Source organism: Corella eumyota, chromosome 2 (genome assembly GCF_963082875.1).
Source record: "Corella eumyota chromosome 2, kaCorEumy4.1, whole genome shotgun sequence".
Lineage (NCBI taxonomy): Eukaryota > Metazoa > Chordata > Ascidiacea > Phlebobranchia > Corellidae > Corella > Corella eumyota.
The window spans coordinates 4,058,050-4,071,562 of record NC_137491.1 but is presented as its reverse complement, the minus strand read 5'-3'; the positions used below and the strand labels follow the sequence as shown (position 1 = coordinate 4,071,562).

The 13,513-nt window shown below is 29.5% G+C and overlaps 4 protein-coding genes across 4 annotated transcripts; 1 reads left to right on the top strand and 3 right to left on the bottom strand.

Moving 5' to 3' along the window:
* Nucleotides 1-1,103: 1,103 nt before the first annotated feature.
* LOC145741431 (uncharacterized) lies at nucleotides 1,104-2,277 on the bottom strand. Its single transcript, XM_082559021.1, has 4 exons — nucleotides 1,945-2,277; nucleotides 1,691-1,811; nucleotides 1,440-1,626; nucleotides 1,104-1,278 (listed from the first exon to the last, which is right to left on the bottom strand). Exons 1-4 carry the CDS (start codon nucleotides 2,275-2,277, stop codon nucleotides 1,104-1,106), a joined length of 816 nt encoding a protein of 271 aa, XP_082415147.1.
* A 141-nt stretch (nucleotides 2,278-2,418) lies between these two features.
* On the bottom strand, nucleotides 2,419-10,434 carry LOC145741711 (peptidyl-glycine alpha-amidating monooxygenase B-like). The gene is made up of 20 exons (XM_082559348.1): nucleotides 10,145-10,434; nucleotides 9,984-10,044; nucleotides 9,442-9,529; nucleotides 9,170-9,277; nucleotides 8,891-9,004; nucleotides 7,808-7,959; nucleotides 7,535-7,715; nucleotides 7,058-7,218; nucleotides 6,687-6,824; nucleotides 6,204-6,321; nucleotides 5,814-6,012; nucleotides 5,523-5,643; nucleotides 5,177-5,278; nucleotides 4,704-4,904; nucleotides 4,389-4,549; nucleotides 4,075-4,284; nucleotides 3,735-3,876; nucleotides 3,508-3,631; nucleotides 3,211-3,295; nucleotides 2,419-3,055 (listed from the first exon to the last, which is right to left on the bottom strand). The coding sequence occupies exons 1-19, from the start codon at nucleotides 10,391-10,393 to the stop codon at nucleotides 3,211-3,213; spliced, it is 2,715 nt and encodes a 904-aa protein (XP_082415474.1). The 5' UTR covers nucleotides 10,394-10,434; the 3' UTR covers nucleotides 2,419-3,055.
* A 1-nt stretch (nucleotide 10,435) lies between these two features.
* Nucleotides 10,436-11,275, bottom strand: LOC145741712 (large ribosomal subunit protein bL20-like). Its single transcript, XM_082559349.1, has one exon. The coding sequence runs from the start codon at nucleotides 11,038-11,040 to the stop codon at nucleotides 10,561-10,563; it is 480 nt and encodes a 159-aa protein (XP_082415475.1). The 5' UTR covers nucleotides 11,041-11,275; the 3' UTR covers nucleotides 10,436-10,560.
* A 644-nt stretch (nucleotides 11,276-11,919) lies between these two features.
* LOC145741559 (beta-parvin-like) lies at nucleotides 11,920-13,414 on the top strand. Its single transcript, XM_082559159.1, has one exon. The coding sequence runs from the start codon at nucleotides 11,967-11,969 to the stop codon at nucleotides 13,038-13,040; it is 1,074 nt and encodes a 357-aa protein (XP_082415285.1). The 5' UTR covers nucleotides 11,920-11,966; the 3' UTR covers nucleotides 13,041-13,414.
* Nucleotides 13,415-13,513: the final 99 nt, after the last annotated feature.

Here is a 13,513-nt window from a genome sequence, read left to right as displayed (position 1 = left end):
CCTTACCGTTTTAACGGGTCGACTGAAAATGAGGGAATGGAAATTGAAGGAACGGAAAATGAAGGAACGGAAAATGAAGGAACCGAAAAATGAAGGAACGGAAAATGAAGAAAGCGGAAAATAAAGGAACGGAAAATGAAGGAACCGGAAGATGAAGGAACGGAAAATAAAGGAACCGGAAAATGAAGGAACGGAAAATGAAGGAACTGGAAAATGAAGGAACGGAAAATAAAGGAACCGGAAAATGAAGGAACGGAAAATAAAGAAAACGAAAAATGAAGGAACCGGAAAATGAATGTAAGCAAAAAAGGAGAGGGCGGAATCTTAAATATTAAAACGCGGAAATGCCGTTGACTGTTTATTTAGGATTACTGTCATTTATTCGAGAACTGTTGAGCGATAATGAGTTAATTTTATTACCCCAGCATACCCTAACTCTCTTCTATAAAATGCCCGTTTATTTCTAAAATAATATTGACTTAAATACAAATAAATAGTCAACGGAATTTTCGCGTTTTATTTTTTTAAGACTTCGCCTCTCCTTTTTTCACTCTCCTTCAATTTCCGTTCCTTCATTTTCCGGTTCCTTCATTTTTCGTTCCTTCATTTTCCGGTTTCTTCATTTTCCGTTCCTTCATTTTCCGGTTCCTTCATTTTCCGTTCCTTCAATTTCCGTTCTATCATTTTCCATTCCCTCAAATTCCGCGTCCCCGTTTTTACAGCTCTCAGATGCGTGGTTGGACTAATTTGTGACGTCATAGGCACCAATGATAGCTTTAAGTTTGACGAATAAGATGACGTCACGGAATCACGTGACAAAACCGAAGTACTTGTTTTTATGACGTCATTATTGACAAAAATTACAAAACTAAAAATGTTTAAAATTAATGTAGTATCCCCCATTTATTTGTTGTATTTATTTATTTTTGATGTGGAAAACTGGACTTCACGACTTAAACGTAGACACACTCTCAAGAAAAACCTTCTTAAATCCTTGTAATATGGTTATCTTTTATATTTAAATTTTAGTTACAACCTGAATGAAATTCACTGAGCAGGTCCAAAATTGTATTAATAATTATTTGATTAAAATATAATCATATTTATCTAAGTTGTGTAAATTTGTTACCAAGATATAAAGGGTCAGTAATAACATGAAGCGGTTGGTTTTTTTTCCTCCTAAATTTCCTTTCTGAAAGACTTCGATAATGCCAAAAACATTTTACAACGCTTTGACTTGTTGAGTTATTTACTGCATTGCACGCGCTAACCAAATCACTAAAAAAATTAAACATATTAAAAAAAGCTAAGCTAGCCGATTTTGACCCAAACAAAGATTAAACGCATTTTTATCTAGCCAAATTGTGTATCACAATTTAATATCAATGAACATTTGCATTGCATTTTCATATAAATTGCAACATCATAACATTACCTACCTAAAAACTACTCTAAATGTACGTTCTCCGACTTGAACAACACTTTCTACTTCTCCGTAATTAGATAGAAAATTTAAAGCAGAATTAATTGAAACAGTTTTTCGAATAAACACGTCGACGCAAGATAATGGGGCCTGTTTTGTCATATTTTGAGTTTTTTCCTTGTTTATTGGTTTATAGTGGAGATCTAAAACAAAAAGAATAAAACAACAAAATCTGAATCTGTGATCATCGTTTGTCTTTTTCAATACCTTTTTTATTAAGAAATATTTGACTTGGTCCTGGGCTAAAATAAATTTCACAAGGAGGTTCTCGGTTGTCATGGTGATGTGGATGACATTCGAAATCAGATTTTGATAACAGTTTTGTTGCCTTATTTATAAAAAACAAAGTTTAAAATTTACAAGTCAAATTTGTATATAATATTTTTTAATTTTAAAAAGTTGTAGGGTATTAAATCAGCATTATGTTTAAAACTAAAAATTGTATATACAAGTTTAAAGACCTGCTCTTTTTTGTTATTCATACTTTCATATAACAACCGTGACATTGGGCTTGGCATGTAATTAATTGTTTTACAAAGTTTATTATATTCGTAAACCATTCCGGATTTTCTTCTACCAATGGCATAGTTTTTCCGCTTTCCAATCACCGTTAAGTCGATACCATTATCATTGTTTGTGGGTTGCTTTTTAGCTGGGTTGGTTGTATTACCAATTACCTCTTGGATAGTCCGAACTAACCTATCACTATCATCACCGCAACCAACTTGTTTCGATTTGTTGGAATAACCACAAGGCCGCACAACATGCAGAGCGTTTTCCAACAATCTTGGCATTTTCAAATTTTTTACTTTTTTAAAAATTTAAAAAGGGTCGTTTTAATTCTATTATATGGGACAAGAGAGATTGTTTAGTCACAAGCGCTAAAAATATCTATAAAGACAAAATTATTTAGACTTTATACAATCTTTGATTTTTCTTTGATTTTATTTTTACAACACAATACGATATTACACCACATCAAATGATTGAGCACAAAAAAATCTCTACAAAAATATCACTTGAAAACGATTGCACGAAAAAGATTGAAACATGGTAGACAGCGGAGGCCTTACCAAAATTGACTAAGCTTGCTACTTGAGGCAAATACCAATTTGTTAATCAAATCTCAAAAATTTCAATGATTGAATATACATAAAATAAAACAACTGGCAAGTTTTACTGCAAGCAAAGAGAAGGTGTACTGCAAATCAAAATGATTATCCTAAAATCCTAAAGCTTATGCTGCTACGGTAGGTAAGTTGTGTAAAGAAGGAGAATAGTAAATAAAAGTGTCAGAAAAAATATTTAGACAAAGAAAAAAGTACAAAAACATAGAATTCACTGCAAAATATTTGGTATTTTTGTTTAGTATGTCAATAAATATTAAAAAATAAAAATTTCTGTAAACTAAAATATATTTTTTAAACTAATTAAAACAATTTGGTCTAACTGTGTATTTAGTGTTCAGATACAATAAATTAAAAACTATAAAAATGACTGCAGAATTTGTAGTAAAAAAAAACAAACAACATTGCACAACATCTAGGCAGCAAAGTTTAATATATTCCTGATCTAAAAACAAAAAACTAAAGTTTTTTTCCCAAAAAAATGTGTGAAACTATAAACAAAACAATTTTAAATATTAAAAACAATAAAAAAATCTCAAAATAATTAAAAATCTAGCGACATGTCCCATAAATATAATGTAAACCTGATTTTAAACTTACTTAATTTTGGCTTGGTAATTTGCTTGGAGATTCATCTTCACTTTCAGTTACATTACCAACATCATCTAAATCTTCAGTGTTTACTCTAAACATGAATTTATTTCAAAAAAAATATTTTAATCACTCAAATGTATGCAAAAGCCTAACTTTCAATATTTAAATAAAAAAGTTTTGTCAAAACTTTTATTGAAAATTCAAATGTATATTTGTTTTTCTTTAAATGATTAATTTAATTTTTTCACATTTGCCAGTTTTATTGTTTGTAGCATATACGAATTCAGTTTTTAAATTTATTACCTTTCAAATCCTTGTTTTTCGGCGCTCGAAGATTTTTTAAATAGAGATGAAAAACCTAAATTTGGTTTAAATAATGGTTGCCTTTCTTGTGATTTGTTTTCATAGATATCACAACCTAGCATACCTAACAAATAGTAAAACAAAAAAATCCAATTTTATAATTTACTTTTAAAAACTTTACCAAAAAAAAAAAAAAACACAAAAAATTTTAATTATGTTAAACTCACCCTCATGATTGCTTAATCTCCTCGACCTTACTCGGACATATAAAAGACTTATAATAAGTGCAATAACTGGTATGGTAAGTAACACCAGAATAACAGCAACCAGCACAGAACCTTCGCCAGTTTGTGACTTGGCAGAACTATCCTGTTAATAACAAGGTTTTTGCAATCAACAACATTGGTATTTTAATATTCAACAGTTGCGCAAAAGTCCTATTGTTATGTGCCTTTTGAAACACTAGTTTGTAACCAACTTAAAAATGCATATTATTAAATATTAAATAAAAGAAACATTTTTTTTGTGCTGTATATAAAAGTAATAAAACAAATGAAAATAACTTACATCATTATTCGTTGTTACTTCGTCTAGATTCAGATCACTTTTCTTTACAGATTCAACCAATAAACCAGCAGGTTGTTGTTGAACCTCATCACTTTCTTCTTCAACAACAACTTGTGGATCTGCTGGAGTTTCATCCTGAATTTCAACACTCGATGGAGCATTTACTTTAAACTGATATACCCTGTGAGGATCTAACTGACCAACATAGACCTGTCAATCAAAATATAAAACCAAATTTAAAGTTATGTAAAGGTCTAATAATTATTATTACCTAAAATATTAGTTTAAAAAATCCTAAAATGTACTAAACTTACCCTACTTCCATCATTGGAAACAGTGACATCATGTGGGTATGATAAACTGACAGTGTCGGAGAGTTCCCATTGGCCGATTACTTCACCTTTTTTGTAGTCGATTGTGTAACCTGATGTTCTTGTAGATACTGATTCTCCATTTACAGCATACATTAAACCACCTTTAAATTAATGTTATTAATATTTTCTACTTATTTTACCTATATTAAACTTATAGTTATCTAATATTTCTCTACAATAAAAAGTAAATATTTAAAAAAAAAATATTTAAAAAAAAAGAAAATTTTTAGAAAATTTAACTAAAATAATTTTTACCATTTGTATCTGTACACTCCATCGCGTAAACATAAGGTCCCATTTTCTTTTTGTTTTCAATGACTTTTAAAAATTTACCGGATTTATCGAAACATTGAATTCTGCCATTCTGCCGGTCAGCCACACAAACATCTTGTTCATTCCGGCATAATGTAATGCTGTGCACAATTTGAAATACACCCAGATTCGGAACTCCCCAAACTAAAAGTTTACAAATTATTAAAAATCACCTTTTAAATAATAAAGAAGTAATCTAACTTAAAATTTATATGTAAAAGACACCAAAAATTGCTGAATAACAAAAAACTGGGATTTTTTATGCGAAATTATTTTGTATACTAAAAGCCTTACCAAACCATAGAAAAATTGGTCCTTCATTTAAAAAAAAAAATTGGAAAAAATGCCATCTAAAATATCATAAACTTACAATAATGACGTTCTTTTTTATACCATCTGAATATTAATAAACTTACAGTAATCGGGTTCTTTTTTACCCCAGGTTGTAATAAGTTCCCCACTCGGTGAATATTTTAAAACACGACCATTACAATATCCATCAGCTATGTAGAAGGTTCCTTTAATTACAAAAATATTGATTTAATTAAAATTTAATTAGAATTTTAATTGATTATAAATATTTATGGACTTAGTTTTAATTGCGATTTTCAAGATAAAGCTGAGATAATATCAAATTATTCCAATTTTTGATCATTTGGTTAAAATATATCTATGTATGTTAGAAACTTAATATTTTTATAAATGTCAAAAAAAAAATCTAAAAAAAACAAAGAGTTAAAGGAAAATAATTAAAAATCTTACCATCTTTTTCTACAGCTACATCTGTTGGTTTACAGAAATGTTGATTATCACTTCCTGGAACTAACCTTTCACCTAATGTTAGTAGTGCTGTGCTACTGCCATCTAATGGAAACTTTAAAACCTTAAAACACAAAAAAAATATTTGTAGTTAAGTGAAACTGTAATGACTGAAAGATTTAAAAAGATTTCATAATTTTTTTGTTTTTAAAAAACTAAGATAAAAATAAACCACAATTTTTTAAATTTAATTTTTTTTGGAAAATAAACTAAAAAGTTAAATAAAAATGATACCTGGTGTAGAGCAACATCAGTGACCCAAACATTATTTTCAGAATCAATTGTAATTCCATGAGGCATGAAAAATAGGCCAGCGCCCCAACTATTCACTAATGTTCCATCGTTGGGGTCATATTTGTATATTGTATTCGAAGTAATTGGATTATTGGGCGAGGTAAAATAATTGTTATGATCAAAACTTGAACCATCCCAGCTTTAAAAAATAAATAAAATATATTTAAATTTGTAAAAAATTTAAATTTATAAAAAAAATTAAAAAAAAATTATGATAAAAAAATGTCAAAAGTTTAATTTTGTTTTATATTTTTTAGACAAAAAATATTTTTTAAAGTTAATAACATTTTTGCCAGAATTTGTAAAAAAAAACAAGTAAAATCCACTTACCTTCTATAAGCTCTGTGAAAAACATGAACAAAACCTTGATTATCAGTTGCCACCCCTCCTACTTGCCCCAACACATTAGTAGTGGATGGTTGTGGCCAGTTTAAAATTCCTTTTAAATCTAAAAATCAATTTAAATAAATCAAAAATTAAAATATGAAATAAATTTACAACCCCTATTTAAACTTTTTTTTAGATTCCTTATTAAGCTAAAAACTATAATTTATGGGTACAAGCGGTACAAGTATAATTAATAGGTTAATTACACAAGGTTCAATACACTTTAATGAATAATTTAATGATTTTGCTATAATTGAATACACAAATCCAAGCAACCTTTATAAAGCTTTAAAATGGGTGGGAGGAAATTCAATTTAATTTTAAATTATAAAAAATAAATTTTTTTTAAGGGTGTTGTTTAAATTATCAAATGTTAGTAAAAAATGTAAACACAATTAAATTTAATCACAGAATTAGTTTACTTACCAACAATTGGCAAGATATCATCAGAATTTTCTTCAACTATTTCTGGTTGTTCGACTTCAACTTGATGGTGATTATGAGTATGGGCGGATGGTATGGGTGGTGTTTCTGCCAAACCATTCTGAATTGCTTCAACTGAGTCTAAAAAACAATACCAAACTATTAAGTTATATAAAAATGACTATCAACAAAAAAATGAGATGTGAGTTAAATTTTACCCAAATTTTCTAAGAAATAAAAATTTAAACAACATTTGTAAGAAAATACCAATTTATGATAAATACAACTCCAAAAAATATTTACGTAATTTAACGGGCCAATACCATAATTTCATTTAAAAACAACCTTAATTTAAAAAATAGCATGATCCCTACCTTCTCCGGCAAAACCAGGATAAGGTGCTAAGTCATTCGCATCTTTGGGAAACTCAACATAAGAGTGCATACCCCAACATTCCAAAGTTGATGAAGCCTTGGCACTATTATCAGTGTAATACATCATGTAAAAATTACACATCTCGTCATCTCCTCTCATTCTGACCAAAAAAATAAATTATCATTAAAAAAGAAGACTTGTATTTTGCTTGGTGTTGTAAAAAATATATTTATTTGCTTTGTAAATTATAGACATTTTTAAGAGAAATTTTAAACAGCAATGACGTATTTACGACAGTCTGGTGTTGTTTCTAAATATATACCAGCCCAAGGCAGTAAAATTTAGTACTTTATATTATGGCACAAAATATGTATTCAACTACTAACATGTGTAAAACAAAAAGTTTTAAAAATTATATAGTTTAACAAATACAAATTGTACCGATTTAAAATTTAAAAAAATTTAAAGTTTATTACCCTGCATAAGTGTAAGTGGATCTGTCACTCTTGTAATTACATCGTGCAACTACTTCGTCCCCAGGTTGAACATCAACAGAACCCCCAATACGAGGGTAAAATGCATGGGGCCACTGGGGATTTCCCTTTCCTATCATTTTTGTTTCCCCATTTCGTACACGGTACCCAGTGATAACAGTTGCTAAAGTTATATTTTTCAATAAAAATCATTTTTTATACAGTTTTGAGACAAATTATATTTTTTCTGGTAATATTTTGAGATTTTAGTATTACCTAAGCTATGAGCGTGTGTTCGAAAACCAAAGACTTCAAGAGTTGCAGGTCTTCTGTATGTACAACCTACATCAGTGGAAGATAAATCACTATGAGGAGGAATTGTTATCCGGTTGGCCCCAACCAAAAAAATACCAGCATAATATTGTTGACTAAAAAAACAAAAATTTAAAAAATAAAGAATTTAGTAAAAATAAAAACTGAACAAAAAACCTTTTATTGTACTAATATGGCTTGGATTGTGAACTGGATTAAAAAAATATATTAACCTTACGTATACTATTTAGAAAAAAATGATTAAAAAGGTATAAATATTTTCAATCAATGATAATTATTGGAAACGTAAAAATAAAAACATCAATAATGTATTCTGGCATTTGAAATTTAAAAAAAAAATCAATAATCGTATCCTGTCTATCTCAAGAGAAAAGAAAGGGTTTTTGTGTAATTATAGGTTAAGATCAACAAATTGAAATTGAAATTTCACGATAAAGGTACAAAAATTACTTATTTTTAATACATATAGGTGTAACTTAATTTAAAAATTAAAAGTTTATTTCTTTGTTTATATTTAAAAAATAAATTATCTTTTTATTGCCTATATACACACAATGATAACATTTTTTTATTTTATTATATTTAAATGCCTCCTTTTTTAAAAGAAAATTTACCATATTATCTTACGAGAAATTTTAAAATATTACTAGAAACATAATGGCAAATTAAATATTTATGAATAATAAATAGCAGCAATTACAAGCTCTGCAGGCAGTAAACAATAGCAAAAGAACAACCAATAATTTGAATTTTAAAGTATAAAATCTTATACATAATTAATTTTTTACCATCTGTCAATATATTACAACAAAAAATTTAATTCATATTGTAAGTAAAAAAAAAATGCATTGATTTTTATAAAAATTAATGACAAAATGTGGCTAAAAAAAATATTAAAATTCTCTACAAAATTAAAATCCTTCATCAACAATAATTTAATTTTAATAAGCCAATTTAAAATGTTTTATTTGAGAATTGTATATTAGCAGGAAAAAAAATCAAATTAAATGTATGGAGAAAACTCACGGTTCTGTGGTAGCAGTTGCAGAGAAGCCAGAACAATCAAGTTGGCCAGTAGGAAGTTTGTGGGAGTAGTGCATCTGAATCACCATGTAGTGAACTGTTGTATTCCCTCCAACCCTGAACACACAAATCATATTCTTCAATATTTGGTTTCCTAAAAATTAATCCTCCAATACATTTAAATAACAGCTTTAACTATTTCCTGGGAAATGAATTATAGCTAACGAGAAATTAACGTTATTTTTTGTGTTTCACCAATGTTAAAAAAATAAATGAAATTACCTGACTCCTATATTAGGAGGTAAGGTTAACGGTGGAGCATTTTTTGCCCAAGCATAAATAATTTGAGAACCACCTGACCCACATATTTTGCCCATAGATGGGCAATTCCTATAAAAAAATTTATAAAAACAGCAACATTACTAAACAATTTTAAATTTTTTTAAAATTTTTACTTAAACTTATATAAATATATATATAAAAAATAATATTCAAAAATATAACATAAAACAGGTCAAAAAGTTTATTTTAAACTGTAAATCGTGTTACTTTACCATGAAGGTTGTGTGGAAAAGGGTTTTGAACACCCATACACTAACATATGATGACTTGAACTTGCTGAGGCGTGAGGCGTAAAACTTGCTGAAATAAATATAAAAAATTTTTTTTGTATACATCTTTATCCTCGATGTGGGAAAGTGGAATGCGCGACTGAAACATAGAGTAACATCAGTTACTCCGACCCAGTCTCGAGTTGCCTGTGGCAGTTTGGAATATTATAGATTATAATTGCCCGATAATTAAGCTGCTGATTAAGTGCTGGCTCAGCTGGAGTTTGTACCGCTTATAGCGCCTTTCTCAAGAGCGCTACAGCATGAGATCAGTGGGTATTGAACCCACGACCCCATGTGTAGTGTAGCAAGTGTTCTTACCACTACACCATGCTGCCGGTATGTTTGCTAACTAAATAACAGTAAAGTTGACAAAAAAAACAACAATCAAGCAATATAAAACAAACAACCCTAATCTTTACTAGCTCAAATTTAAATTTAAAAATATATATTAAGCAATTTAATTTTATAAATATTTGACTTACTTAAGTAGCTTAATTCATCGTTAAATGGGACTGGATAAGAGGTACACATGTATTGATCATTCTAAAAATATTTTAATAAAATTGTTCGAAAAAAAATATTGAAACTTTCCTAAAGTTTAAAAAGTTATTTAAAAGCATTATTAAAAAAATATGAAAATCACCTGGGTCACTTCGATTTTTGGAAATCTCACATTTATAGTTTGTGTTCCATCTCTGTGATTAACGACAGAACTTTTTTCGCATGAGTTTTCTCCCTCTGATTTTGCAACCTTTGATGGTTGTTGACTATTTCCTATTCCGTAGGCACCATTCTCCCTCGTGTTGTATAATGAGGAAAGTGAATGTGGACTACTTTGCACAACAACGACAACAAAAAACAGAGAAATTCCCAGAAAATACCATTTTATCATTTTAATTATTTACCTAACTAAATTTTACTACTTTTACTAAAATCTTATAAAAAAAAATTGTTGTTAGGTTGATATTAACCAAATTTAAACAAACAATAGCAATTTTTTTTACGCAGCAGCACACAAAAAATCAGTTTATTAAATGACACATAAAATAAATAGCCCAATCACATTTTATAAGGTGTAGTGGTGTTAAGCTTTGTTCTATCATTAACTAATGGACGTGCAGGTTTTTCCCCATGATTTGAGTTTATTTTCTCGATTTGAGTTCGCTCAGCAACTTCCACCAAACCTTCAAATGTTCTTGGCTCATAAATTGCTAAAGTAGTCAACATTCTATTGCTCAATTGTACATTTGCTTCATTTAAACCAGTTTTAAATTTGATGTACGTGGTATCGTGCTCTGTACAAGCTGCTTCCAGTCTTGCTGTTCTTAATCTTGATTGAAAATATGGTCTTGACAAGCGATTTCTAGTGTGATGTTCCAATGCTTTTAGAAGCGAATTATAAGTCAATTTAATTCGAACCCTGTGACTTCTTTTGAGATAATGTCGACATTGTTCTTTCAGTCGTATTATCTTCCACCATCGATCTCCTTTTGGTTTAACTGTTCGAATGTGAGCCATAACCATTTGAGTTAAAAACATGATTATATTTTAAAGTTTACTCTACAATTTTATAATAGTCAAATAAAAATAGTATAAAAATATTAAATATACACAAAATACAGCAAGCCTAACACTTAACAAACGACTACTATTCAAGCATATACTTAAGACAGAACTAAAATAAAAGTTGTCCCTTCTATTCTGTTAAGACTGTATCCTGACTACGTCGCCGACGGCGAAACGGGTTTTTAATTGTTTTAGGAATTATTAAAAAAGTTTTCCTTTTTATTGTCCCTAACGAATATATTGATTAGTTGACTTTACGTTGCTTAGACATAACCGTTTTTAAAACAATGCTTCAAAATGATTCATTTTTCTGAAACGACAACAATTATATAATGTCTTACAAACTGCACACGATTTTTATTTACTATAAAAGTATTACTCTATAGCGAAATCTCGCGGTTTGTAATATCCTAAAATAATTATTACTAGCTAGCGGTAATTTAGCTTATCCTCTCTTTCATGGAAAGTAAATGAAGCCATATTTAGAAAAAGTGTTAAAATAAAAACAGCAAAAATGCATACTTACTGGCATAGAAATTGGGAAATGCGCAATTTGCAATTAAACTGTAATTCTCAACATTATATTATTTTAGTATAAAATGTTCAGTTTTATGAGATTTATTAAGTGGAGGGGCGGGGGTTAACTACAAACCCCACCCCAAACAGCCAAACTCCTTATCTAGTCATTGAAAGAAGAGCTAATATTTATTAACCATAATAATCAAGCGTAACGTTTTTGCGACGATATTTTGTTATTGCTATATGTATACTAGACATACCAAACGGTTATAAGTCACCTCACGGTCACGTTTTTTCCTATTTTTTCAACCCTATGTTTTTATTCTAGGTTAAACTTTTTTTATAACGTTTTTTTTTGTTCGATTTATAAGTTTAAAACAATGTCTGGATTTCCAAAGTCACCAAAACCTAATGAAGGTAATGATGGTTTCTTTTCATTTACCTTGGGTCGCAAAAAAAAGCAAAGAGAAATCAGCGAATTAGAACAAGATGGAAAAGAAGCAATTGACGGAAATGTCCTTCAACAAGTTGACTATGATCCCAGCAGCTTCCAACTTGAAGAAAATGAAGAAAGGTCCATGATTGACAAGGTGTCTTTACTCCAGGACAACGTAATTGAACTCAAAAAAGTATTAATGGATTGGCTGAATAACACTTTAGTTGAACAACGGATAATCGTCAAAGATATACAAGAGGATTTGTTTGACGGCCAAGTCTTGCAAAAGTTGTTGGAAAAACTTGGCAACATCAAGCTTCAGGTTCCTGAAGTAACCCAAACAGCACAAGGGCAGAAGGATAAGCTACGAGCTGTCCTAATGAAAGTTAGTGAGCAACTTGAACTTCATGGGTGGGATGATACAAAATGGAGTGTTGACAGCATTCATTCAAAGAATCTGATTGCAATTCTGCATCTTCTTGTTGCACTAGCTACTCATTATAGAGCACCCATTCGACTTCCCGAAAAGGTTATTCTTAAAGTTGTGGTTATTACTAAGCGTGGTGGTAAGCTGGAGCACAAAATTGTCACAGAAGCGATGACAACAACATTAGAAGAAATGACTGGAGGAAGATTCGAAAGAGATGCTTTCGACACCTTGTTTGATCATGCCCCTGATAAGCTGAGCATTGTCAAAAGGTCTCTAATTGAGTTTGCAAATCGGCATCTGGAAAAAGTTAATCTTAATGTTACGGATTTAGATACTCAGTTTGCGGATGGAGTATATCTTGTGCTGCTTATGGGCCTACTGGAAGGATATTTTGTTTCCCTGTATAGCTTTAGTTTGACTCCTGAAACATTTGAAGACAAGGTTCACAATATTAACTTTGCCTTTGAGTTGATGCAGGATGCTGGTTTACCAAAACCTAAAGCAAGACCAGAAGATGTTGCTAATTGCGAGTTGAAATCTACGCTCAGGGTTCTGTACAATTTGTTCACAAAATACAAACGTGTTTAAATGTGTTAAGTTTTAGCTTTTTTACTGCCATTAAATTTCCAGATAGACAAAAGTGCAGTCTAATAGGCTTTGATTAACTTGTATTTGTCTAGCAAATGACGTTTTTGTTTAACTCATACACTGCACATCATAACAGCACAAGTTGGGGGCTCATTTAAAAACTCAATTTTTTTTTATGCCCATTTTTAAAAAATTTAAATAAAACCTAATTATGATGTGTTACTTTTGTTAATTATTCCTTTCTTTATATAAAAATTGATTCTAATGTATCAAGCGATCATAACTTCTAAATTTTAAATATTTCATTGTACTCAGTATTATTAATATTATAACATTGTGTAAATATTTTTGTTTTGTTTCTTTTTATTACTGTTCAAAATTTGTAATAACCTATATGTTTGGTTTTAAATAAATTAAAGAATAATTATTTTATTTAGCATTTTAAATATTTGTCTGATGTAGAAATTCAAATT

What these genes read in the sequence shown, in the direction of transcription:
- LOC145741712 (XM_082559349.1), bottom strand. Translation starts at nt 11,040, where the DNA reads ATGTTTTTAACTCAAATGGTTATGGCTCACATTCGAACAGTTAAACCA.
- LOC145741559 (XM_082559159.1), top strand. Translation starts at nt 11,967, where the DNA reads ATGTCTGGATTTCCAAAGTCACCAAAACCTAATGAAGGTAATGATGGT.
- LOC145741431 (XM_082559021.1), bottom strand. Translation starts at nt 2,277, where the DNA reads ATGCCAAGATTGTTGGAAAACGCTCTGCATGTTGTGCGGCCTTGTGGT. An exon ending in TGAATAACAAAAAAGAGCAG is followed by an intron (nt 1,812 to 1,944) that starts GTCTTTAAACTT and finishes TTTATAAATAAG; the next exon opens with GCAACAAAACTGTTATCAAA. An exon ending in AATATTTCTTAATAAAAAAG is followed by an intron (nt 1,627 to 1,690) that starts GTATTGAAAAAG and finishes TTTTTGTTTTAG; the next exon opens with ATCTCCACTATAAACCAATA.
- LOC145741711 (XM_082559348.1), bottom strand. Translation starts at nt 10,393, where the DNA reads ATGATAAAATGGTATTTTCTGGGAATTTCTCTGTTTTTTGTTGTCGTT. An exon ending in TTTTCCACACAACCTTCATG is followed by an intron (nt 9,278 to 9,441) that starts GTAAAGTAACAC and finishes ATTTTTTTATAG; the next exon opens with GAATTGCCCATCTATGGGCA. An exon ending in TGTAGCTGTAGAAAAAGATG is followed by an intron (nt 5,279 to 5,522) that starts GTAAGATTTTTA and finishes TTGTAATTAAAG; the next exon opens with GAACCTTCTACATAGCTGAT.